The sequence below is a fragment of the Anomaloglossus baeobatrachus genome, chromosome 3 (genome assembly GCF_048569485.1).
Source record: "Anomaloglossus baeobatrachus isolate aAnoBae1 chromosome 3, aAnoBae1.hap1, whole genome shotgun sequence".
Taxonomy (NCBI): domain Eukaryota; kingdom Metazoa; phylum Chordata; class Amphibia; order Anura; family Aromobatidae; genus Anomaloglossus; species Anomaloglossus baeobatrachus.
Window position 1 is genome coordinate 690,154,812 of NC_134355.1, and position 26,570 is coordinate 690,181,381.

General features: G+C 62.3%; 1 protein-coding gene across 1 annotated transcript in view; it reads right to left on the reverse strand.

Moving 5' to 3' along the window:
- Positions 1-26,570, reverse strand: part of ASXL2 (ASXL transcriptional regulator 2) — a 173,160-nt gene that overhangs the window by 25,143 nt on the left and 121,447 nt on the right. The window contains exon 7 of the mRNA XM_075341325.1: positions 5,046-5,209. Coding sequence (XP_075197440.1) covers positions 5,046-5,209 — 164 coding nt within the window. The remainder of the gene's footprint in view (positions 1-5,045; positions 5,210-26,570) is intronic.

Consider the following 26,570-nt stretch of genomic DNA (forward strand, 5'->3'; position numbering starts at 1 on the left):
CGCCATCTAGTGTATTATACTGCCATATCATGTACAGTGAGACAGCGCCATCTAGTGCATTATACTGCCATATCATGTACAGTGAGACAGCGCCATCTAGTGTATGATACTGCCATATCATGTACAGTGAGACAGCGCCACCTAGTGTATTATACCGCCATATCATGTACAGTGAGACAGCGCCATCTAGTGTATTATACCGCCATATCATGTACAGTGAGACAGCGCCACCTAGTGTATTATACCGCCATATCATGTACAATGAGACAGCGCCATCTAGTGTATTATACCGCCATATCATGTACAGTGAGACAGCGCCATCTAGTGTATTATACTGCCATATCATGTACAGTGAGACAGGGCCATCTAGTGTATTATACTGCCATACCATGTACAGTGAGACAGCGCCATCTAGTGTATTATACTGCCATATCATGTACAGTGAGACAGCGCCATCTAGTGTATTATACTGCCATATCATGTACAGTGAGACAGGGCCATCTAGTGTATTATACCGCCATATCATGTACAGTGAGACAGCGCCATCTAGTGTATTATACTGCCATATCATGTACAGTGAGACAGGGCCATCTAGTGTATTATACCGCCATATCATGTACAGTGAGACAGCGCCATCTAGTGTATTATACTGCCATATCATGTACAGTGAGACAGGGCCATCTAGTGTATTATACTGCCATATCATGTACAGTGAGACAGGGCCATCTAGTGTATTATACCGCCATATCATGTACAGTGAGACAGCGCCATCTAGTGTATGATACTGCCATATCATGTACAGTGAGACAGCGCCATCTAGTGTATGATACTGCCATATCATGTACAGTGAGACAGGGCCATCTAGTGTATTATACTGCCATATCATGTACAGTGAGACAGCGCCATCTAGTGTATTATACCGCCATATCATGTACAGTGAGACAGCGCCATCTAGTGTATTATACTGCCATACCATGTACAGTGAGACAGCGCCATCTAGTGTATTATACTGCCATACCATGTACAGTGAGACAGCGCCATCTAGTGTATTATACCGCCATACCATGTACAGTGAGACAGCGCCATCTAGTGTATTATACCGCCATATCATATACAGTGAGACAGCGCCATGTAGTGTATTATACTGCCATATCATGTACAGTGAGACAGCGCCATCTAGTGTATGATACTGCCATATCATGTACAGTGAGACAGGGCCATCTAGTGTATTATACTGCCATATCATGTACAGTGAGACAGCGCCATCTAGTGTATTATACCTCCATATCATGTACAGTCAGACAGCGCCATCTAGTGTATGATACTGCCATATCATGTACAGTGAGACAGCGCCATCTAGTGTATTATACTGCCATATCATGTACAGTGAGACAGCGCCATCTAGTGTATTATACTGCCATATCATGTACAGTGAGACAGCGCCATCTAGTGTATGATACTGCCATATCATGTACAGTAAGACAGCGCCATCTAGTGTATTATACCGCCATATCATGTACAGTGAGACAGCGCCATCTAGTGTATTATACCTCCATATCATGTACAGTCAGACAGCGCCATCTAGTGTATGATACTGCCATATCATGTACAGTGAGACAGCGCCATCTAGTATATTATACTGCCATATCATGTACAGTGAGACAGCGCCATCTAGTGTATTATACTGCCATATCATGTACAGTGAGACAGCGCCATCTAGTGTATGATACTGCCATATCATGTACAGTAAGACAGCGCCATCTAGTGTATTATACCGCCATATCATGTACAGTGAGACAGCGCCATCTAGTGTATGATGCCGCCATATCATGTACAGTGAGACAGCGCCATCTAGTGTATTATACTGCCATATCATGTACAGTGAGACAGGGCCATCTAGTGTATTATACCGCCATATCATGTACAGTGAGACAGCGCCATCTAGTGTATTATACCGCCATATCATGTACAGTGAGACAGCGCCATCTAGTGTATTATACCGCCATATCATGTACAGTGAGACAGCGCCATCTAGTGTATTATACTGCCATATCATGTACAGTGAGACAGCGCCATCTAGTGTATTATACCGCCATATCATGTACAGTGAGACAGCGCCATCTAGTGTATTATACTGCCATATCATGTACAGTGAGACAGGGCCATCTAGTGTATTATACTGCCATATCATGTACAGTGAGACAGCGCCATCTAGTGTATTATACCGCCATATCATGTACAGTGAGACAGCGCCATCTAGTGTATTATACCGCCATATCATGTACAGTGAGACAGCGCCATCTAGTGTATTATACCTCCATACCATGTACAGTCAGACAGCGCCATCTAGTGTATGATACTGCCATATCATGTACAGTGAGACAGCGCCATCTAGTGTATTATACTGCCATATCATGTACAGTGAGAGAGCGCCATCTAGTGTATGATACTGCCATATCATGTACAGTAAGACAGCGCCATCTAGTGTATTATACCGCCATATCATGTACAGTGAGACAGCGCCATCTAGTGTATGATGCCGCCATATCATGTACAGTGAGACAGCGCCATCTAGTGTATGATACTGCCATATATAAAATGTCTACACACCCTTGCTATACCGCCAGGTTTCTGTCATACATAAAATCTTACCAAGAACAATTTCTGCACTTTTCCACCTTTAGTGCCTTTCATAATTAGAGAGGGGCGGAGCCATAGATATTTGGGTTCGGATCGTCCAACCGGATTTTTTTTTTTTTTTTTTAAAACAAAAAAAAAAAATTGGTTCAAGACCGGACTTTAACATCTGCCTAGACACAAATCCTTATATATGTCTATGGGGACAGGGCCGCTCATTAACCCTCATACATATTCACCGCTTCCCCCACCCACCGGCAATCCTGGCATCTGTGATTGGTTGCTGTCAGACCGCACCCCCACCCTGTGTGACAGCGTCTGTGATTGGTTGGAATCGCACCTGCTGTCTGCGTCCCTACATTGGTGCAAAAATAAATTTAAAAAAATGGGGTAGGTTCCCCCATATTATGATCCCCAGCACAGATAACGCCTACAGCTACAGGCTGCAGACCCCAGCCGGGCGCTTATCTGGGCTCTGTATCAAAATAAGAGGAACTGTATGAGGCATGTTTAAAATTATATAAATATTTTTTTAAAAAAAAAATGGTGTGTGGTCCCCCCCAATTTTGATACCCAACAATGATAAAGCTGACAGCTGGGGTCTGCTATTTTCAGGTTGGGGAGACCCATAGAAATTGGGCCCCCCTAGCCTAAAAAATTGTAGCTGCCCAGAATTGTCGCATCCATTAGATTTGACAGTCTCGGTACTTAACCTAACTCTTCCTGATTGGGCAATTGGGGTAATATAAGGGGTTAATGACAGCTCACAGCTGCCACAAAGCCCTAGATTAGTAATGGGGGTGTCTATGAGACCCCCCCATTACTAATCCTGTAAGTGAAAAGAAATAAACACAAACACTAAAAAAAATTATTTGAAATGAAATCCAAAGCACCCGACCCTCTTTCTCCAGTTTAGTAACTCCAAACACCCAGTTCTGACGCAATCCACACGAGGTCCCACAGCAATCCCGGCTCTGCTACATACTGAAGTCACAGCGCGGGGGCACAGAACATGACTGCACACTGTGGCTTCAGGCAGAGACAGTCTGAGCCGCAGCTGTGAGCGGTGACGTCACTCAGTTTATCTGCGGTCAAAGCTGGAGGTTCCCACAGTACCCCACCTGTGACCACAGGTAAACTGACCTCGGGTGACCTCATTCAGTTCAACAAGACCTGCATCTCATGGCAGAAAAAAAAACACATCAATATCACATCAAAACCGCCAGAAGATGCAGATTTGCAGCATAAAATTCAGCACCAAAGCTGCTGCTGCTCCTGGCAAAAAAAAAAAAAATCACCTGAATTGAGGTCACTGAGTTCAATGAGGTCCCCTGTGGTCACTGAGTTCAATGAGGTCATCTGAGGTCACAGGTGGTGTACCGTGGGAGCCTCCAGCTGTGACAGCAGATAAACTGAGTGATGTCACCGCTCACAGCTGTGGCTTCGTCGGTATGTGCCTGAAGCCGCAGCGGGCGGTCATGTTCGTCCCGGCTCGGCCGTGACTTCAGTATGTAGCAGAGCCGTGATCACCGTGGAACCTTCTGTGGATTACATTGGAACTGGGTGTTTGGGGTTAATAAATTGGAGAAAGAGGGTGGGGATTTTTGTATTTCATTTCAAACAAAGGATTTTTTCAGCATTTTATTTATTTGCTTTCACTTACAGGGGGGTCTCAGACGCCTTCCATTACTAATCTAGGGCTTAGTGGCAGATATGCGCTGTTATTAACCCTTTATTACCCTGACTGTCACAGCACCAGGGCATTTGGTATGAGCTGGGTAAAGCTCCAATTGATGCTACAATTCTAGGCAGCTGCAGGCTGCTATTTTTAGGCTGGGGGGAACCCAATAACGATGCATCCACAGAAGACCACCCTCCCCACAGTGAGGCATGGTGGAAGCAGTATTGAGCTTTGGGACAGATTTTCTGCAGGTTGAACTGGGGTTTTAGTTAAGGGGGAGGGGATTATGGACAGAACAGATATCAGTTAATTTTGCAACAAAACCTGTCGGCCTCTGCTAAAAAGCTGAAACAACGACCCTAAGTGACCTCTGACCCCTGAGACTGGACACTGCCAGACATTCACAGTGGACTTCTTCCAATATTAGTGTAAGGGTGTGCAGACTTATGCAACCACATTATTTTACCTCGATATTTCTCTTTTGGTCCTCACTGGGTTTGCACAGATTATGGGGGAAAAGTTCTGAAAGCGATTCTCCTTGGTAGGATTTTTGTACATTATAAAAACCTGGAAATTTAACAGGGGTGTGTAGACTTTGTATAGCCAGTGAATACAGTGAGGCAGCGCCATCTAGTGGCATTACATTGCACGGCCATATCACACACCTCTGCTGTGTTAAATATAAAAGGCGACATTATATTCCCCCGGACCCCTCCGTGCAGCTCACCGGGCGGTCCACCTCCGGCAGCAGCAGGAGCAGGCGCTGCTGCCCATCCCCCGGCAGCAGGGAGAAGGTGTGCTTATTAATCAGCGCCCTCAGGTTCGTGTTCACCAGAATCGAATCCGGCGTCTCCACATCGATCTCCGCTCCTCGCGCTCTCCTCAAGTGTTCTGCAAAAATAGAGACATGGGTAAGTCCCGCAGAGCCTCACCCAACATCCCGCAGAGCCTCTCCAGATCCCCCACAGAGCCTCACCAGCCCCCCACAGCCTCTCCAGATCCCCCGCAGAGCCTCACCCAACATCCCGCAGAGCCTCACCAGATCCCCCACAGCCTCTCCAGCCCCCCACAGCCTCTCCAGATCCCCCGCAGAGCCTCACCCAACATCCCGCAGAGCCTCACCAGATCCCCCACAGCCTCTCCAGATCCCCCGCAGAGCCTCACCCAACATCCCGCAGAGCCTCACCCAACATCCCGCAGAGCCTCTCCAGATCCCCCACAGAGCCTCACCCAACATCCCGCAGAGCCTCACCCAACATCCCGCAGAGCCTCTCCAGATCCCCCGCAGAGCCTCACCCAACATCCCGCAGAGCCTCACCCAACATCCCGCAGAGCCTCTCCAGATCCCCCACAGAGCCTCACCAGCCCCCCACAGCCTCTCCAGATCCCCCGCAGAGCCTCACCAAACATCCCACAGAGCCTCTCCAGATCCCCCACAGAGCCTCACCAGCCCCCCACAGCCTCTCCAGATCCCCCGCAGACCCTCACCCAACATCCCGCAGAGCCTCTCCAGACCCCCCGCAGAGCCTCACCAGCCCCCCACAACCTGTCCAGATCCCCCGCAGAGCCTCACCCAACATCCTGCAGAGCCTCTCCAGATCCCCCACAGAGCCTCACCAGCCCCCCACAGCCTCTCCAGATCCCCCGCAGAGCCTCACCCAACATCCCGCAGAGCCTCACCCAACATCCCGCAGAGCCTCACCCAACATCCCGCACAGCCTCTCCAGATCCCCCGCAGAGCCTCACCCAACATCCCGCAGAGCCTCACCCAACATCCCGCAGAGCCTCACCCAACATCCCGCAGACCCTCACCAGCCCCCCACAGCCTCTCCAGATCCCCCGCAGAGCCTCACCCAACATCCCTCAGAGCCTCACCCAACATCCCGCAGAGCCTCACCCAACATCCCGCAGAGCCTCACCAGGCCCCCACAGCCTCTCCAGATCCCCCGCAGAGCCTCACCCAACATCCCGTAGAGCCTCACCAGCCCCCCACAGCCTCTCCAGATCCCCCGCAGAGCCTCACCAGCCCCCCACAGCCTCTCCAGATCCCCCGCAGAGCCTCACCCAACATCCCGTAGAGCCTCACCAGCCCCCCACAGCCTCTCCAGATCCCCCGCAGAGCCTCACCAGCCCCCCACAGCCTCTCCAGATCCCCCGCAGAGCCTCACCCAACATCCCGCAGAGCCTCACCAGCCCCCCACAGCCTCTCCAGATCCCCCGCAGAGCCTCACCCAACATCCCGCAGAGCCTCACCCAACATCCCGCAGAGCCTCACCAGCCCCCCACAGCCTCTCCAGATACCCGCAGAGCCTCACCAGCCCCCCACAGCCTCTCCAGCCCCCCACAGCCTCTCCAGATCCCCCACAGAGCCTCACCCAACATCCCGCAGAGCCTCTCCAGATCCCCCGCAGAGCCTCACCCAACATCCCGCAGAGCCTCACCCAACATCCCGCAGAGCCTCTCCAGATCCCCCACAGAGCCTCACCCAACATCCCGCAGAGCCTCTCCAGATGCCCCGCAGAGCCTCTCCAGATCCCCCGCAGAGCCTCACCCAACATCCCGCAGAGCCTCACCCAACATCCCGCAGAGCCTCACCCAACATCCCGCAGAGCCTCTCCAGATCCCCCGCAGAGCCTCACCAGCCCCACAGCCTCTCCAGATCCCCCGCAGAGCCTCACCCAACATCCCGCAGAGCCTCACCAGCCCCCCACAGCCTCTCCATAACCCCCGCAGAGCGTCACCCAACATCCCGCAGAGCCTCACCCAACATCCCGCAGAGCCTCACCAGCCCCCCCACAGCCTCTCCAGATCCCCCGAAGAGCCTCACCAGCCCCCCACAGCCTCTCCAGATCCCCCGCAGAGCCTCACCCAACATCCCGCAGAGCCTCTCCAGATCCCCCGCAGAGCCTCACCCAACATCCCGCAGAGCCTCACCAGCCCCCCACAGCGTCTCCAGATCCCCCGCAGAGCCTCACCCAACATCCCGCAGAGCCTCACCAGCCCCCCACAGCCTCTCCAGATCCCCCGCAGAGCCTCACCAGCCCCCCACAGCCTCTCCAGATCCCCCGCAGAGCCTCACCCAACATCCCGTAGAGCCTCACCCAACATCCCGCAGAGCCTCACTAGCCCCCCACAGCCTCTCCAGATCCCCGCAGAGCCTCACCAGCCCCCCTCACAGCCTCTCCAGATCCCCCACAGAGCCTCACCCAACATCCCGCAGAGCCTCACCAGACCCCGACAGCCTCTCCAGATCCCCCGCAGAGCCTCACCCAACATCCCGCAGAGCCTCACCAGCCCCCCACAGGCTCTCCAGATCCCCCGCAGATCCTCACCCAACATCCCGCAGAGCCTCACCCAACATCCCGCAGAGCCTCACCCAACATCCCGCAGAGCCTCCCCCAACATCCCACAGAGCCTCCCCCAACATCCTGCAGAGCCTCCCCCAACATACCGCAGAGCCTCTCCCAACATCCCGCAGAGCCTCACCCAACATCCCGCAGAGCCTCACCAGCCCCCCACAGCCTCTCCAGATCCCCCGCAGAGCCTCACACAACATCCCGTAGAGCCTCTGCAGCCCCCAACAGCCTCTCCAGATCCCCCGCAGAGCCTCACCCAACATCCCGCAGAGCCTCTCCAGCCCCCCACAGCCTCTCCAGATCCCCCGCAGAGCCTCAGCCAACATCCCACAGAGCCTCACCCAACATCCCGCAGAGCCTCACCAGCCCCCCACAGCCTCTCCAGATCCCCCGCAGAGCCTCACCCAACATCCCGCAGAGCCTCACCAGCCCCCCACAGCCTCTCCAGATCCCCCGCAGAGCCTCACCCAACATCCCGCAGAGCCTCTCCAGCCCCCCACAGCCTCTCCAGATCCCCCACAGAGCCTCACCCAACATCCCGCAGAGCCTCACCAGCCCCCCACAACCTCTCCAGATCCCCGCAGAGCCTCACCCAACATCCCGCAGAGCCTCACCCAACATCCCGTAGAGCCTCTCCAGCCCCCCACAGCCTCTCCAGATCCCCCGCAGAGCCTCACCCAACATCCCGCAGAGCCTCTCCAGCCCCCCACAGCCTCTCCAGATCCCCCACAGAGCCTCACCCAACATCCCGCAGAGCCTCACCAGCCCCCCACAGCCTCTCCAGATCCCCGCAGAGCCTCACCAGCCCCCCTCACAGCCTCTCCAGATCCCCCACAGAGCCTCACCCAACATCCCGCAGAGCCTCACCAGCCCCCCACAGCCTCTCCAGATCCCCCGCAGAGCCTCACCCAACATCCCGCAGAGCCTCACCAGCCCCCCACAACCTCTCCAGATCCCCTGCAGAGCCTCACCCAACATCCCGCAGAGCCTCACCCAACATCCCGCTGAGCCTCACCCAGCATCCCGCAGAGCCTCACCCAACATCCCGCAGAGCCTCCCCCAACATCCCACAGAGCCTCCCCCAACATCCTGCAGAGCCTCTCCAGGCATCCCGCAGAGCCTCCCCCAACATCCCGCAGAGCCTCTCCCAACATCCCGCAGAGCCTCACCCAACATCCCGCAGAGCCTCACCAGCCCCCCACAGCCTCTCCAGATCCCCCGCAGAGCCTCACCCAACATCCCGTAGAGCCTCTCCAGCCCCCCACAGCCTCTCCAGATCCCCCGCAGAGCCTCACCCAACATCCCGCAGAGCCTCTCCAGCCCCCCACAGCCTCTCCAGATCCCCCACAGAGCCTCACCCAACATCCCGCAGAGCCTCACCAGCCCCCCACAACCTCTCCAGATCCCCGCAGAGCCTCACCCAACATCCCGCAGAACCTCTCCAGCCCCCCACAGCCTCTCCAGATCCCCCGCAGAGCCTCACCCAACATCCCGCAGAGCCTCACCCAACATCCCGCAGAGCCTCTCCAGCCCCCCACAGCCTCTCCAGATCCCCCGCAGAGCCTCACCCAACATCCCGCAGAGCCTCTCCAGCCCCCCACAGCCTCTCCAGATCCCCCGCAGAGCCTCACCCAACATCCCGCAGAGCCTCACCCAACATCCCGCAGAGCCTCACCAGCCCCCCACAGCCTCTCCAGATCCCCCGCAGAGCCTCACCCAACATCCCGTAGAGCCTCTCCAGCCCCCCACAGCCTCTCCAGATCCCCCGCAGAGCCTCACCCAACATCCCGCAGAGCCTCTCCAGATCCCCCACAGAGCCTCACCCAACATCCCGCAGAGCCTCACCAGCCCCCCACAGCCTCTCCAGATCCCAGCAGAGCCTCACCAGCCCCCTCACAGCCTCTCCAGAGCCCCCACAGAGCCTCACCCAACATCCCGCAGAGCCTCACCAGCCCCCCACAGCCTCTCCAGATCCCCCGCAGAGCCTCACCCAACATCCCGCAGAGCCTCACCCAACATCCCGCAGAGCCTCACCCAACATCCCGCAGAGCCTCTCCAGATCCCCCGCAGAGCCTCACCCAGCATCCCACAGACCCTCAACAGCCCCCCACAGCCTCTCCAGATCCTCCGCAGAGCCTCACCCAACATCCCGCAGAGCCTCTCCAGCCCCCCACAGCCTCTCCAGATCCCCCACAGAGCCTCACCCAACATCCCGCAGAGCCTCACCAGCCCCCCACAGCCTCTCCAGATCCCCGCAGAGCCTCACCAGCCCCCCTCACAGCCTCTCCAGATCCCCCACAGAGCCTCACCCAACATCCCGCAGAGCCTCACCAGCCCCCCACAGCCTCTCCAGATCCCCCGCAGAGCCTCACCAGCCCCCCACAACTTCTCCAGATCCCCCGCAGAGCCTCACCCAACATCCCGCTGAGCCTCACCCAACATCCCGCAGAGCCTCACCCAACATCCCGCAGAGCCTCACCCAACATCCCGCAGAGCCTCACCCAACATCCCGCAGAGCCTCACCCAACATCCCGCAGAGCCTCTCCAGATCCCCCGCAGAGCCTCACCCAGCATCCCACAGACCCTCAACAGCCCCCCACAGCCTCTCCAGATCCCCCGCAGAGCCTCACCCAACATCCCGCAGAGCCTCACCAGCCCCCCACAGCCTCTCCAGATCACCGCAGAGTCTCACCAGCCCCCCTCACAGCCTCTCCAGATCCCCCACAGAGCCTCACCCAACATCCCGCAGAGCCTCACCAGCCCCCCACAGCCTCTCCAGATCCCCCGCAGAGCCTCACCCAACATCCCACAGAGCCTCACCAGCCCCCCACAGCCTCTCCAGATCCCCCGCAGAGCCTCACCCAACATCCCGCAGAGCCTCACCAGCCCCCCACAACCTCTCCAGATCCCCTGCAGAGCCTCACCCAACATCCCGCAGAGCCTCACCCAACATCCCGCAGAGCCTCACCCAACATCCCGCAAAGCCTCACCCAACATCCCGCAGAGCCTCCCCCAACATCCCACAGAGCCTCCCCCAACATCCTGCAGAGCCTCTCCAGGCATCCCGCAGAGCCTCCCCCAACATCCCGCAGAGCCTCTCCCAACATCCCGCAGAGCCTCACCCAACATCCCGCAGAGCCTCACCAGCCCCCCACAGCCTCTCCAGATCCCCCGCAGAGCCTCACCCAACATCCCGTAGAGCCTCTGCAGCCCCCAACAGCCTCTCCAGATCCCCCGCAGAGCCTCACCCAACATCCCGCAGAGCCTCTCCAGCCCCCCACAGCCTCTCCAGATCCCCCGCAGAGCCTCAGCCAACATCCCACAGAGCCTCACCCAACATCCCGCAGAGCCTCACCCAACATCCCGCAGAGCCTCACCAGCCCCCCACAGCCTCTCCAGATCCCCCGCAGAGCCTCACCCAACATCCCGCAGAGCCTCACCAGCCCCCCACAGCCTCTCCAGATCCCCCGCAGAGCCTCACCCAACATCCCGTAGAGCCTCTCCAGCCCCCCACAGCCTCTCCAGATCCCCCGCAGAGCCTCACCCAACATCCCGCAGAGCCTCTCCAGCCCCCCACAGCCTCTCCAGATCCCCCACAGAGCCTCACCCAACATCCCGCAGAGCCTCACCAGCCCCCCACAACCTCTCCAGATCCCCGCAGAGCCTCACCCAACATCCCGCAGAACCTCTCCAGCCCCCCACAGCCTCTCCAGATCCCCCGCAGAGCCTCACCCAACATCCCGCAGAGCCTCACCCAACATCCCGCAGAGCCTCTCCAGCCCCCCACAGCCTCTCCAGATCCCCCGCAGAGCCTCACCCAACATCCCGCAGAGCCTCTCCAGCCCCCCACAGCCTCTCCAGATCCCCCGCAGAGCCTCACCCAACATCCCGCAGAGCCTCACCAGCCCCCCACAGCCTCTCCAGATCCCCCGCAGAGCCTCACCCAACATCCCGTAGAGCCTCTCCAGCCCCCCACAGCCTCTCCAGATCCCCCGCAGAGCCTCACCCAACATCCCGCAGAGCCTCTCCAGCCCCCCACAGCCTCTCCAGATCCCCCACAGAGCCTCACCCAACATCCCGCAGAGCCTCACCAGCCCCCCACAGCCTCTCCAGATCCCCGCAGAGCCTCACCAGCCCCCCTCACAGCCTCTCCAGATCCCCCACAGAGCCTCACCCAACATCCCGCAGAGCCTCACCAGCCCCCCACAGCCTCTCCAGATCCCCCGCAGAGCCTCACCCAACATCCCGCAGAGCCTCCCCCAACATCCCGCAGAGCCTCACCCAACATCCCGCAGACCCTCACCCAACATCCCGCAGAGCCTCTCCAGATCCCCCGCAGAGCCTCACCCAGCATCCCACAGACCCTCAACAGCCCCCCACAGCCTCTCCAGATCCCCCGCAGAGCCTCACCCAACATCCCGCAGAGCCTCTCCAGCCCCCCACAGCCTCTCCAGATCCCCCACAGAGCCTCACCCAACATCCCGCAGAGCCTCACCAGCCCCCCACAGCCTCTCCAGATCCCCGCAGAGCCTCACCAGCCCCCCTCACAGCCTCTCCAGATCCCCCACAGAGCCTCACCCAACATCCCGCAGAGCCTCACCAGCCCCCCACAGCCTCTCCAGATCCCCCGCAGAGCCTCACCCAACATCCCGCTGAGCCTCACCCAACATCCCGCAGAGCCTCACCCAACATCCCGCAGAGCCTCACCCAACATCCCGCAGAGCCTCTCCAGATCCCCCGCAGAGCCTCACCCAGCATCCCACAGACCCTCAACAGCCCCCCACAGCCTCTCCAGATCCCCCGCAGAGCCTCACCCAACATCCCGCAGAGCCTCACCAGCCCCCCACAACCTCTCCAGATCCCCGCAGAGCCTCACCAGCCCCCCTCACAGCCTCTCCAGATCCCCCACAGAGCCTCACCCAACATCCCGCAGAGCCTCACCAGCCCCCCACAGCCTCTCCAGATCCCCCGCAGAGCCTCACCCAACATCCCGCAGAACCTCACCAGCCCCCCACAGCCTCTCCAGATCCCCCGCAGAGCCTCACCCAACATCCCGCAGAGCCTCACCCAAAATCCCGCAGAGCCTCACCAGTCCCCCACAACCTCTCCAGATCCCCTGCAGAGCCTCACCCAACATCCCGCAGAGCCTCACCCAACATCCCGCAGAGCCTCACCCAACATCCCGCAGTGCCTCACCCAACATCCCACAGACCCTCACCCAACATCCCGCAGAGCCTCCCCCAACATCCCACAGAGCCTCCCCCAACATCCTGCAGAGCCTCACCAGCCCCCCACAGCCTCTCCAGATCCCCCGCAGAGCCTCACCCAACATCCCGCAGAGCCTCACCAGCCCCCCACAACCTCTCCAGATCCCCCCGCAGAGCCTCACCAGCCCCCCACAACTTCTCCAGATCCCCCGCAGAGCCTCACCCAACATCCCGCTGAGCCTCACCCAACATCCCGCAGAGCCTCACCCAACATCCCGCAGAGCCTCACCCAACATCCCACAGAGCCTCTCCAGATCCCCCGCAGAGCCTCACCCAGCATCCCACAGACCCTCAACAGCCCCCCACAGCCTCTCCAGATCCCCCGCAGAGCCTCACCCAACATCCCACAGAGCCTCACCAGCCCCCCACAACCTCTCCAGATCCCCCGCAGAGCCTCACCAGCCCCCCACAACCTCTCCAGATCCCCCGCAGAGCCTCACCCAACATCCCGCAGAGCCTCACCAGCCCCCCTCACAGCCTCTCCAGATCCCCGCAGAGCCTCACCCAACATCCCGCAGAGCCTCACCAGCCCCCCACAGCCTCTCCAGATCCCCCGCAGAGCCTCACCCAACATCCCGCAGAGCCTCCCCCAACATCCCGCAGAGCCTCACCCAACATCCCGCAGACCCTCACCCAACATCCCGCAGAGCCTCTCCAGATCCCCCGCAGAGCCTCACCCAGCATCCCACAGACCCTCAACAGCCCCCCACAGCCTCTCCAGATCCCCCGCAGAGCCTCACCCAACATCCCGCAGAGCCTCTCCAGCCCCCCACAGCCTCTCCAGATCCCCCGCAGAGCCTCACCCAACATCCCGCAGAGCCTCACCCAACATCCCGCAGAGCCTCACCAGCCCCCCACAGCCTCTCCAGATACCCGCAGAGCCTCACCAGCCCCCCACAGCCTCTCCAGCCCCCCACAGCCTCTCCAGATCCCCCACAGAGCCTCACCCAACATCCCGCAGAGCTCTCCAGATCCCCCGCAGAGCCTCACCCAACATCCCGCAGAGCCTCACCCAACATCCCGCAGAGCCTCTCCAGATCCCCCACAGAGCCTCACCCAACATCCCGCAGAGCCTCTCCAGATGCCCCGCAGAGCCTCTCCAGATCCCCCGCAGAGCCTCACCCAACATCCCGCAGAGCCTCACCCAACATCCCGCAGAGCCTCACCCAACATCCCGCAGAGCCTCTCCAGATCCCCCGCAGAGCCTCACCAGCCCCACAGCCTCTCCAGATCCCCCGCAGAGCCTCACCCAACATCCCGCAGAGCCTCACCAGCCCCCCACAGCCTCTCCATAACCCCCGCAGAGCGTCACCCAACATCCCGCAGAGCCTCACCCAACATCCCGCAGAGCCTCACCAGCCCCCCACAGCCTCTCCAGATCCCCCGCAGAGCCTCACCAGCCCCCCACAGCCTCTCCAGATCCCCCGCAGAGCCTCACCCAACATCCCGTAGAGCCTCACCCAACATCCCGCAGAGCCTCACTAGCCCCCCACAGCCTCTCCAGATCCCCGCAGAGCCTCACCAGCCCCCCTCACAGCCTCTCCAGATCCCCCACAGAGCCTCACCCAACATCCCGCAGAGCCTCACCAGACCCCGACAGCCTCTCCAGATCCCCCGCAGAGCCTCACCAGCCCCCCACAGCCTCTCCAGATCCCCCGCAGAGCCTCACCCAATATCCCGCAGAGCCTCACCCAACATCCCGCAGAGCCTCACCCAACATCCCGCAGAGCCTCCCCCAACATCCCACAGAGCCTCCCCCAACATCCTGCAGAGCCTCCCCCAACATACCGCAGAGCCTCTCCCAACATCCCGCAGAGCCTCACCCAACATCCCGCAGAGCCTCACCAGCCCCCCACAGCCTCTCCAGATCCCCCGCAGAGCCTCACCCAACATCCCGTAGAGCCTCTGCAGCCCCCAACAGCCTCTCCAGATCCCCCGCAGAGCCTCACCCAACATCCCGCAGAGCCTCTCCAGCCCCCCACAGCCTCTCCAGATCCCCCGCAGAGCCTCAGCCAACATCCCACAGAGCCTCACCCAACATCCCGCAGAGCCTCACCAGCCCCCCACAGCCTCTCCAGATCCCCCGCAGAGCCTCACCCAACATCCCGCAGAGCCTCACCAGCCCCCCACAGCCTCTCCAGATCCCCCGCAGAGCCTCACCCAACATCCCGCAGAGCCTCTCCAGCCCCCCACAGCCTCTCCAGATCCCCCACAGAGCCTCACCCAACATCCCGCAGAGCCTCACCAGCCCCCCACAACCTCTCCAGATCCCCGCAGAGCCTCACCCAACATCCCGCAGAGCCTCACCCGCCCCCCACAGCCTCTCCAGATCCCCCGCAGAGCCTCACCCAACATCCCGCAGAGCCTCTCCAGCCCCCCACAGCCTCTCCAGATCCCCCACAGAGCCTCACCCAACATCCCGCAGAGCCTCACCAGCCCCCCACAGCCTCTCCAGATCCCCGCAGAGCCTCACCAGCCCCCCTCACAGCCTCTCCAGATCCCCCACAGAGCCTCACCCAACATCCCGCAGAGCCTCACCAGCCCCCCACAGCCTCTCCAGATCCCCCGCAGAGCCTCACCCAACATCCCGCAGAGCCTCACCAGCCCCCCACAACCTCTCCAGATCCCCTGCAGAGCCTCACCCAACATCCCGCAGAGCCTCACCCAACATCCCGCTGAGCCTCACCCAGCATCCCGCAGAGCCTCACCCAACATCCCGCAGAGCCTCCCCCAACATCCCACAGAGCCTCCCCCAACATCCTGCAGAGCCTCTCCAGGCATCCCGCAGAGCCTCCCCCAACATCCCGCAGAGCCTCTCCCAACATCCCGCAGAGCCTCACCCAACATCCCGCAGAGCCTCACCAGCCCCCCACAGCCTCTCCAGATCCCACGCAGAGCCTCACCCAACATCCCGTAGAGCCTCTCCAGCCCCCCACAGCCTCTCCAGATCCCCCGCAGAGCCTCACCCAACATCCCGCAGAGCCTCTCCAGCCCCCCACAGCCTCTCCAGATCCCCCACAGAGCCTCACCCAACATCCCGCAGAGCCTCACCAGCCCCCCACAACCTCTCCAGATCCCCGCAGAGCCTCACCCAACATCCCGCAGAACCTCTCCAGCCCCCCACAGCCTCTCCAGATCCCCCGCAGAGCCTCACCCAACATCCCGCAGAGCCTCACCCAACATCCCGCAGAGCCTCTCCAGCCCCCCACAGCCTCTCCAGATCCCCCGCAGAGCCTCTCCAGCCCCCCACAGCCTCTCCAGATCCCCCGCAGAGCCTCACCCAACATCCCGCAGAGCCTCACCCAACATTCCGCAGAGCCTCACCAGCCCCCCACAGCCTCTCCAGATCCCCCGCAGAGCCTCACCCAACATCCCGTAGAGCCTCTCCAGCCCCCCACAGCCTCTCCAGATCCCCCGCAGAGCCTCACCCAACATCCCGCAGAGCCTCTCCAGCCCCCCACAGCCTCTCCAGATCCCCCACAGAGCCTCACCCAACATCCCGCAGAGCCTCACCAGCCCCCCACAGCCTCTCCAGATCCCCGCAGAGCCTCACCAGCCCCCTCACAGCCTCTCCAGATCCCCCACAGAGCCTCACCCAACATCCCGCAGAGCCTCACCAGCCCCCCACAGCCTCTCCAGATCCCCCGCAGAGCCTCACCCAACATCCCGCAGAGCCTCACCCAACATCCCGCAGAGCCTCACCCAACATCCCGCAGAGCCTCTCCAGATCCCCCGCAGAGCCTCACCCAGCATCCCACAGACCCTCAACAGCCCCCCACAGCCTCTCCAGATCCCCCACAGAGCCTCACCCAACATCCCGCAGAGCCTCACCAGCCCCCCACAGCCTCTCCAGATCCCCGCAGAGCCTCACCAGCCCCCCTCACAGCCTCTCCAGATCCCCCACAGAGCCTCACCCAACATCCCGCAGAGCCTCACCAGCCCCCCACAGCCTCTCCAGATCCCCCGCAGAGCCTCACCAGCCCCCCACAACTTCTCCAGATCCCCCGCAGAGCCTCACCCAACATCCCGCTGAGCCTCACCCAACATCCCGCAGAGCCTCACCCAACATCCCGCAGAGCCTCACCCAACATCCCGCAGAGCCTCACCCAACATCCCGCAGAGCCTCACCCAACATCCCGCAGAGCCTCTCCAGATCCCCCGCAGAGCCTCACCCAGCATCCCACAGACCCTCAACAGCCCCCCACAGCCTCTCCAGATCCCCCGCAGAGCCTCACCCAACATCCCGCAGAGCCTCACCAGCCCCCCACAGCCTCTCCAGATCCCCGCAGAGTCTCACCAGCCCCCCTCACAGCCTCTCCAGATCCCCCACAGAGCCTCACCCAACATCCCGCAGAGCCTCACCAGCCCCCCACAGCCTCTCCAGATCCCCCGCAGAGCCTCACCCAACATCCCACAGAGCCTCACCAGCCCCCCACAGCCTCTCCAGATCCCCCGCAGAGCCTCACCCAACATCCCGCAGAGCCTCACCAGCCCCCCACAACCTCTCCAGATCCCCTGCAGAGCCTCACCCAACATCCCGCAGAGCCTCACCCAACATCCCGCAGAGCCTCACCCAACATCCCGCAAAGCCTCACCCAACATCCCGCAGAGCCTCCCCCAACATCCCACAGAGCCTCCCCCAACATCCTGCAGAGCCTCTCCAGGCATCCCGCAGAGCCTCCCCCAACATCCCGCAGAGCCTCTCCCAACATCCCGCAGAGCCTCACCCAACATCCCGCAGAGCCTCACCAGCCCCCCACAGCCTCTCCAGATCCCCCGCAGAGCCTCACCCAACATCCCGTAGAGCCTCTGCAGCCCCCAACAGCCTCTCCAGATCCCCCGCAGAGCCTCACCCAACATCCCGCAGAGCCTCTCCAGCCCCCCACAGCCTCTCCAGATCCCCCGCAGAGCCTCAGCCAACATCCCACAGAGCCTCACCCAACATCCCGCAGAGCCTCACCCAACATCCCGCAGAGCCTCACCAGCCCCCCACAGCCTCTCCAGATCCCCCGCAGAGCCTCACCCAACATCCCGCAGAGCCTCACCAGCCCCCCACAGCCTCTCCAGATCCCCCGCAGAGCCTCACCCAACATCCCGTAGAGCCTCTCCAGCCCCCCACAGCCTCTCCAGATCCCCCGCAGAGCCTCACCCAACATCCCGCAGAGCCTCTCCAGCCCCCCACAGCCTCTCCAGATCCCCCACAGAGCCTCACCCAACATCCCGCAGAGCCTCACCAGCCCCCCACAACCTCTCCAGATCCCCGCAGAGCCTCACCCAACATCCCGCAGAACCTCTCCAGCCCCCCACAGCCTCTCCAGATCCCCCGCAGAGCCTCACCCAACATCCCGCAGAGCCTCACCCAACATCCCGCAGAGCCTCTCCAGCCCCCCACAGCCTCTCCAGATCCCCCGCAGAGCCTCACCCAACATCCCGCAGAGCCTCTCCAGCCCCCCACAGCCTCTCCAGATCCCCCGCAGAGCCTCACCCAACATCCCGCAGAGCCTCACCAGCCCCCCACAGCCTCTCCAGATCCCCCGCAGAGCCTCACCCAACATCCCGTAGAGCCTCTCCAGCCCCCCACAGCCTCTCCAGATCCCCCGCAGAGCCTCACCCAACATCCCGCAGAGCCTCTCCAGCCCCCCACAGCCTCTCCAGATCCCCCACAGAGCCTCACCCAACATCCCGCAGAGCCTCACCAGCCCCCCACAGCCTCTCCAGATCCCCGCAGAGCCTCACCAGCCCCCCTCACAGCCTCTCCAGATCCCCCACAGAGCCTCACCCAACATCCCGCAGAGCCTCACCCAACATCCCGCAGAGCCTCTCCAGATCCCCCACAGAGCCTCACCCAACATCCCGCAGAGCCTCTCCAGATGCCCCGCAGAGCCTCTCCAGATCCCCCGCAGAGCCTCACCCAACATCCCGCAGAGCCTCACCCAACATCCCGCAGAGCCTCACCCAACATCCCGCAGAGCCTCTCCAGATCCCCCGCAGAGCCTCACCAGCCCCACAGCCTCTCCAGATCCCCCGCAGAGCCTCACCCAACATCCCGCAGAGCCTCACCAGCCCCCCACAGCCTCTCCATAACCCCCGCAGAGCGTCACCCAACATCCCGCAGAGCCTCACCCAACATCCCGCAGAGCCTCACCAGCCCCCCCACAGCCTCTCCAGATCCCCCGCAGAGCCTCACCAGCCCCCCACAGCCTCTCCAGATCCCCCGCAGAGCCTCACCCAACATCCCGCAGAGCCTCTCCAGATCCCCCGCAGAGCCTCACCCAACATCCCGCAGAGCCTCACCAGCCCCCCACAGCGTCTCCAGATCCCCCGCAGAGCCTCACCCAACATCCCGCAGAGCCTCACCAGCCCCCCACAGCCTCTCCAGATCCCCCGCAGAGCCTCACCAGCCCCCCACAGCCTCTCCAGATCCCCCGCAGAGCCTCACCCAACATCCCGTAGAGCCTCACCCAACATCCCGCAGAGCCTCACTAGCCCCCCACAGCCTCTCCAGATCCCCGCAGAGCCTCACCAGCCCCCCTCACAGCCTCTCCAGATCCCCCACAGAGCCTCACCCAACATCCCGCAGAGCCTCACCAGACCCCGACAGCCTCTCCAGATCCCCCGCAGAGCCTCACCCAACATCCCGCAGAGCCTCACCAGCCCCCCACAGCCTCTCCAGATCCCCCGCAGAGCCTCACCCAATATCCCGCAGAGCCTCACCCAACATCCCGCAGAGCCTCACCCAACATCCCGCAGAGCCTCCCCCAACATCCCACAGAGCCTCCCCCAACATCCTGCAGAGCCTCCCCCAACATCCCACAGAGCCTCACCCAACATCCCGCAGAGCCTCTCCAGCCCCCCACAGCCTCTCCAGATCCCCCGCAGAGCCTCACCCAACATCCCGCAGAGCCTCTCCAGCCCCCCACAGCCTCTCCAGATCCCCCGGAGAGCCTCACCCAACATCCCGCAGAGCCTCACCCAACATCCCGCAGAGCCTCACCAGCCCCCCACAGCCTCTCCAGATCCCCCGCAGAGCCTCACCCAACATCCCGTAGAGCCTCTCCAGCCCCCCACAGCCTCTCCAGATCCCCCGCAGAGCCTCACCCAACATCCCGCAGAGCCTCTCCAGCCCCCCACAGCCTCTCCAGATCCCCCACAGAGCCTCACCCAACATCCCGCAGAGCCTCACCAGCCCCCCACAGCCTCTCCAGATCCCCGCAGAGCCTCACCAGCCCCCTCACAGCCTCTCCAGATCCCCCACAGAGCCTCACCCAACATCCCGCAGAGCCTCACCAGCCCCCCACAGCCTCTCCAGATCCCCCGCAGAGCCTCACCCAACATCCCGTAGAGCCTCTGCAGCCCCCAACAGCCTCTCCAGATCCCCCGCAGAGCCTCACCCAACATCCCGCAGAGCCTCTCCAGCCCCCCACAGCCTCTCCAGATCCCCCGCAGAGCCTCAGCCAACATCCCACAGAGCCTCACCCAACATCCCGCAGAGCCTCACCAGCCCCCCACAGCCTCTCCAGATCCCCCGCAGAGCCTCACCCAACATCCCGCAGAGCCTCACCAGCCCCCCACAGCCTCTCCAGATCCCCCGCAGAGCCTCACCCAACATCCCGCAGAGCCTCTCCAGCCCCCCACAGCCTCTCCAGATCCCCCACAGAGCCTCACCCAACATCCCGCAGAGCCTCACCAGCCCCCCACAACCTCTCCAGATCCCCGCAGAGCCTCACCCAACATCCCGCAGAGCCTCACCCGCCCCCCACAGCCTCTCCAGATCCCCCGCAGAGCCTCACCCAACATCCCGCAGAGCCTCTCCAGCCCCCCACAGCCTCTCCAGATCCCCCACAGAGCCTCACCCAACATCCCGCAGAGCCTCACCAGCCCCCCACAGCCTCTCCAGATCCCCGCAGAGCCTCACCAGCCCCCCTCACAGCCTCTCCAGATCCCCCACAGAGCCTCACCCAACATCCCGCAGAGCCTCACCAGCCCCCCACAGCCTCTCCAGATCCCCCGCAGAGCCTCACCCAACATCCCGCAGAGCCTCACCAGCCCCCCACAACCTCTCCAGATCCCCTGCAGAGCCTCACCCAACATCCCGCAGAGCCTAACCCAACATCCCGCTGAGCCTCACCCAGCATCCCGCAGAGCCTCACCCAACATCCCGCAGAGCCTCCCCCAACATCCCACAGAGCCTCCCCCAACATCCTGCAGAGCCTCTCCAGGCATCCCGCAGAGCCTCCCCCAACATCCCGCAGAGCCTCTCCCAACATCCCGCAGAGCCTCACCCAACATCCCGCAGAGCCTCACCAGCCCCCCACAGCCTCTCCAGATCCCCCGCAGAGCCTCACCCAACATCCCGTAGAGCCTCTCCAGCCCCCCACAGCCTCTCCAGATCCCCCGCAGAGCCTCACCCAACATCCCGCAGAGCCTCTCCAGCCCCCCACAGCCTCTCCAGATCCCACACAGAGCCTCACCCAACATCCCGCAGAGCCTCACCAGCCCCCCACAACCTCTCCAGATCCCCGCAGAGCCTCACCCAACATCCCGCAGAACCTCTCCAGCCCCCCACAGCCTCTCCAGATCCCCCGCAGAGCCTCACCCAACATCCCGCAGAGCCTCACCCAACATCCCGCAGAGCCTCTCCAGCCCCCCACAGCCTCTCCAGATCCCCCGCAGAGCCTCACCCAACATCCCGCAGAGCCTCTCCAGCCCCCCACAGCCTCTCCAGATCCCCCGCAGAGCCTCACCCAACATCCCGCAGAGCCTCACCCAACATCCCGCAGAGCCTCACCAGCCCCCCACAGCCTCTCCAGATCCCCCGCAGAGCCTCACCCAACATCCCGTAGAGCCTCTCCAGCCCCCCACAGCCTCTCCAGATCCCCCGCAGAGCCTCACCCAACATCCCGCAGAGCCTCTCCAGCCCCCCACAGCCTCTCCAGATCCCCCACAGAGCCTCACCCAACATCCCGCAGAGCCTCACCAGCCCCCCACAGCCTCTCCAGATCCCCGCAGAGCCTCACCAGCCCCCTCACAGCCTCTCCAGATCCCCCACAGAGCCTCACCCAACATCCCGCAGAGCCTCACCAGCCCCCCACAGCCTCTCCAGATCCCCCGCAGAGCCTCACCCAACATCCCGCAGAGCCTCACCCAACATCCCGCAGAGCCTCACCCAACATCCCGCAGAGCCTCTCCAGATCCCCCGCAGAGCCTCACCCAGCATCCCACAGACCCTCAACAGCCCCCCACAGCCTCTCCAGATCCCCCGCAGAGCCTCACCCAACATCCCGCAGAGCCTCTCCAGCCCCCCACAGCCTCTCCAGATCCCCCACAGAGCCTCACCCAACATCCCGCAGAGCCTCACCAGCCCCCCACAGCCTCTCCAGATCCCCGCAGAGCCTCACCAGCCCCCCTCACAGCCTCTCCAGATCCCCCACAGAGCCTCACCCAACATCCCGCAGAGCCTCACCAGCCCCCCACAGCCTCTCCAGATCCCCCGCAGAGCCTCACCAGCCCCCCACAACTTCTCCAGATCCCCCGCAGAGCCTCACCCAACATCCCGCTGAGCCTCACCCAACATCCCGCAGAGCCTCACCCAACATCCCGCAGAGCCTCACCCAACATCCCGCAGAGCCTCACCCAACATCCCGCAGAGCCTCACCCAACATCCCGCAGAGCCTCTCCAGATCCCCCGCAGAGCCTCACCCAGCATCCCACAGACCCTCAACAGCCCCCCACAGCCTCTCCAGATCCCCCGCAGAGCCTCACCCAACATCCCGCAGAGCCTCACCAGCCCCCCACAGCCTCTCCAGATCCCCGCAGAGTCTCACCAGCCCCCCTCACAGCCTCTCCAGATCCCCCACAGAGCCTCACCCAACATCCCGCAGAGCCTCACCAGCCCCCCACAGCCTCTCCAGATCCCCCGCAGAGCCTCACCCAACATCCCACAGAGCCTCACCAGCCCCCCACAGCCTCTCCAGATCCCCCGCAGAGCCTCACCCAACATCCCGCAGAGCCTCACCAGCCCCCCACAACCTCTCCAGATCCCCTGCAGAGCCTCACCCAACATCCCGCAGAGCCTCACCCAACATCCCGCAGAGCCTCACCCAACATCCCGCAAAGCCTCACCCAACATCCCGCAGAGCCTCACCCAACATCCCACAGAGCCTCCCCCAACATCCTGCAGAGCCTCTCCAGGCATCCCGCAGAGCCTCCCCCAACATCCCGCAGAGCCTCTCCCAACATCCCGCAGAGCCTCACCCAACATCCCGCAGAGCCTCACCAGCCCCCCACAGCCTCTCCAGATCCCCCGCAGAGCCTCACCCAACATCCCGTAGAGCCTCTGCAGCCCCCAACAGCCTCTCCAGATCCCCCGCAGAGCCTCACCCAACATCCCGCAGAGCCTCTCCAGCCCCCCACAGCCTCTCCAGATCCCCCGCAGAGCCTCAGCCAACATCCCACAGAGCCTCACCCAACATCCCGCAGAGCCTCACCCAACATCCCGCAGAGCCTCACCAGCCCCCCACAGCCTCTCCAGATCCCCCGCAGAGCCTCACCCAACATCCCGCAGAGCCTCACCAGCCCCCCACAGCCTCTCCAGATCCCCCGCAGAGCCTCACCCAACATCCCGTAGAGCCTCTCCAGCCCCCCACAGCCTCTCCAGATCCCCCGCAGAGCCTCACCCAACATCCCGCAGAGCCTCTCCAGCCCCCCACAGCCTCTCCAGATCCCCCACAGAGCCTCACCCAACATCCCGCAGAGCCTCACCAGCCCCCCACAACCTCTCCAGATCCCCGCAGAGCCTCACCCAACATCCCGCAGAACCTCTCCAGCCCCCCACAGCCTCTCCAGATCCCCCGCAGAGCCTCACCCAACATCCCGCAGAGCCTCACCCAACATCCGGCAGAGCCTCTCCAGCCCCCAACAGCCTCTCCAGATCCCCCGCAGAGCCTCACCCAACATCCCGCAGAGCCTCTCCAGCCCCCCACAGCCTCTCCAGATCCCCCGCAGAGCCTCACCCAACATCCCGCAGAGCCTCACCAGCCCCCCACAGCCTCTCCAGATCCCCCGCAGAGCCTCACCCAACATCCCGTAGAGCCTCTCCAGCCCCCCACAGCCTCTCCAGATCCCCCGCAGAGCCTCACCCAACATCCCGCAGAGCCTCTCCAGCCCCCCACAGTCTCTCCAGATCCCCCACAGAGCCTCACCCAACATCCCGCAGAGCCTCACCAGCCCCCCACAGCCTCTCCAGATCCCCGCAGAGCCTCACCAGCCCCCCTCACAGCCTCTCCAGATCCCCCACAGAGCCTCACCCAACATCCCGCAGAGCCTCACCAGCCCCCCACAGCCTCTCCAGATCCCCCGCAGAGCCTCACCCAACATCCCGCAGAGCCTCCCCCAACATCCCGCAGAGCCTCACCCAACATCCCGCAGACCCTCACCCAACATCCCGCAGAGCCTCTCCAGATCCCCCGCAGAGCCTCACCCAGCATCCCACAGACCCTCAACAGCCCCCCACAGCCTCTCCAGATCCCCCGCAGAGCCTCACCCAACATCCCGCAGAGCCTCTCCAGCCCCCCACAGCCTCTCCAGATCCCCCACAGAGCCTCACCCAACATCCCGCAGAGCCTCACCAGCCCCCCACAGCCTCTCCAGATCCCCGCAGAGCCTCACCAGCCCCCCTCACAGCCTCTCCAGATCCCCCACAGAGCCTCACCCAACATCCCGCAGAGCCTCACCAGCCCCCCCACAGCCTCTCCAGATCCCCCGCAGAGCCTCACCCAACATCCCGCTGAGCCTCACCCAACATCCCGCAGAGCCTCACCCAACATCCCGCAGAGCCTCACCCAACATCCCGCAGAGCCTCTCCAGATCCCCCGCAGAGCCTCACCCAGCATCCCACAGACCCTCAACAGCCCCCCACAGCCTCTCCAGATCCCCCGCAGAGCCTCACCCAACATCCCGCAAAGCCTCACCAGCCCCCCACAACCTCTCCAGATCCCCGCAGAGCCTCACCAGCCCCCCTCACAGCCTCTCCAGATCCCCCACAGAGCCTCACCCAACATCCCGCAGAGCCTCACCAGCCCCCCACAGCCTCTCCAGATCCCCCGCAGAGCCTCACCCAACATCCCGCAGAACCTCACCAGCCCCCCACAGCCTCTCCAGATCCCCCGCAGAGCCTCACCCAACATCCCGCAGAGCCTCACCCAAAATCCCGCAGAGCCTCACCAGTCCCCCACAACCTCTCCAGATCCCCTGCAGAGCCTCACCCAACATCCCGCAGAGCCTCACCCAACATCCCGCAGAGCCTCACCCAACATCCCGCAGTGCCTCACCCAACATCCCACAGACCCTCACCCAACATCCCGCAGAGCCTCCCCCAACATCCCACAGAGCCTCCCCCAACATCCTGCAGAGCCTCACCAGCCCCCCACAGCCTCTCCAGATCCCCCGCAGAGCCTCACCCAACATCCCGCAGAGCCTCACCAGCCCCCCACAACCTCTCCAGATCCCCCCGCAGAGCCTCACCAGCCCCCCACAACTTCTCCAGATCCCCCGCAGAGCCTCACCCAACATCCCGCTGAGCCTCACCCAACATCCCGCAGAGCCTCACCCAACATCCCGCAGAGCCTCACCCAACATCCCACAGAGCCTCTCCAGATCCCCCGCAGAGCCTCACCCAGCATCCCACAGACCCTCAACAGCCCCCCACAGCCTCTCCAGATCCCCCGCAGAGCCTCACCCAACATCCCACAGAGCCTCACCAGCCCCCCACAACCTCTCCAGATCCCCCGCAGAGCCTCACCAGCCCCCCACAACCTCTCCAGATCCCCCGCAGAGCCTCACCCAACATCCCGCAGAGCCTCACCAGCCCCCCTCACAGCCTCTCCAGATCCCCGCAGAGCCTCACCCAACATCCCGCAGAGCCTCACCAGCCCCCCACAGCCTCTCCAGATCCCCCGCAGAGCCTCACCCAACATCCCGCAGAGCCTCCCCCAACATCCCGCAGAGCCTCACCCAACATCCCGCAGACCCTCACCCAACATCCCGCAGAGCCTCTCCAGATCCCCCGCAGAGCCTCACCCAGCATCCCACAGACCCTCAACAGCCCCCCACAGCCTCTCCAGATCCCCCGCAGAGCCTCACCCAACATCCCGCAGAGCCTCTCCAGCCCCCCACAGCCTCTCCAGATCCCCCACAGAGCCTCACCCAACATCCCGCAGAGCCTCACCAGCCCCCCACAGCCTCTCCAGATCCCCGCAGAGCCTCACCAGCCCCCCTCACAGCCTCTCCAGATCCCCCACAGAGCCTCACCCAACATCCCGCAGAGCCTCACCAGCCCCCCACAGCCTCTCCAGATCCCCCGCAGAGCCTCACCCAACATCCCGCTGAGCCTCACCCAACATCCCGCAGAGCCTCACCCAACATCCCGCAGAGCCTCACCCAACATCCCGCAGAGCCTCACCCATCATCCCGCAGAGCCTCACCCAGCATCCCACAGACCCTCAACAGCCCCCCACAGCCTCTCCAGATCCCCCGCAGAGCCTCACCCAACATCCCGCAGAGCCTCACCAGCCCCCCACAGCCTCTCCAGATCCCCGCAGAGCCTCACCAGCCCCCCTCACAGCCTCTCCA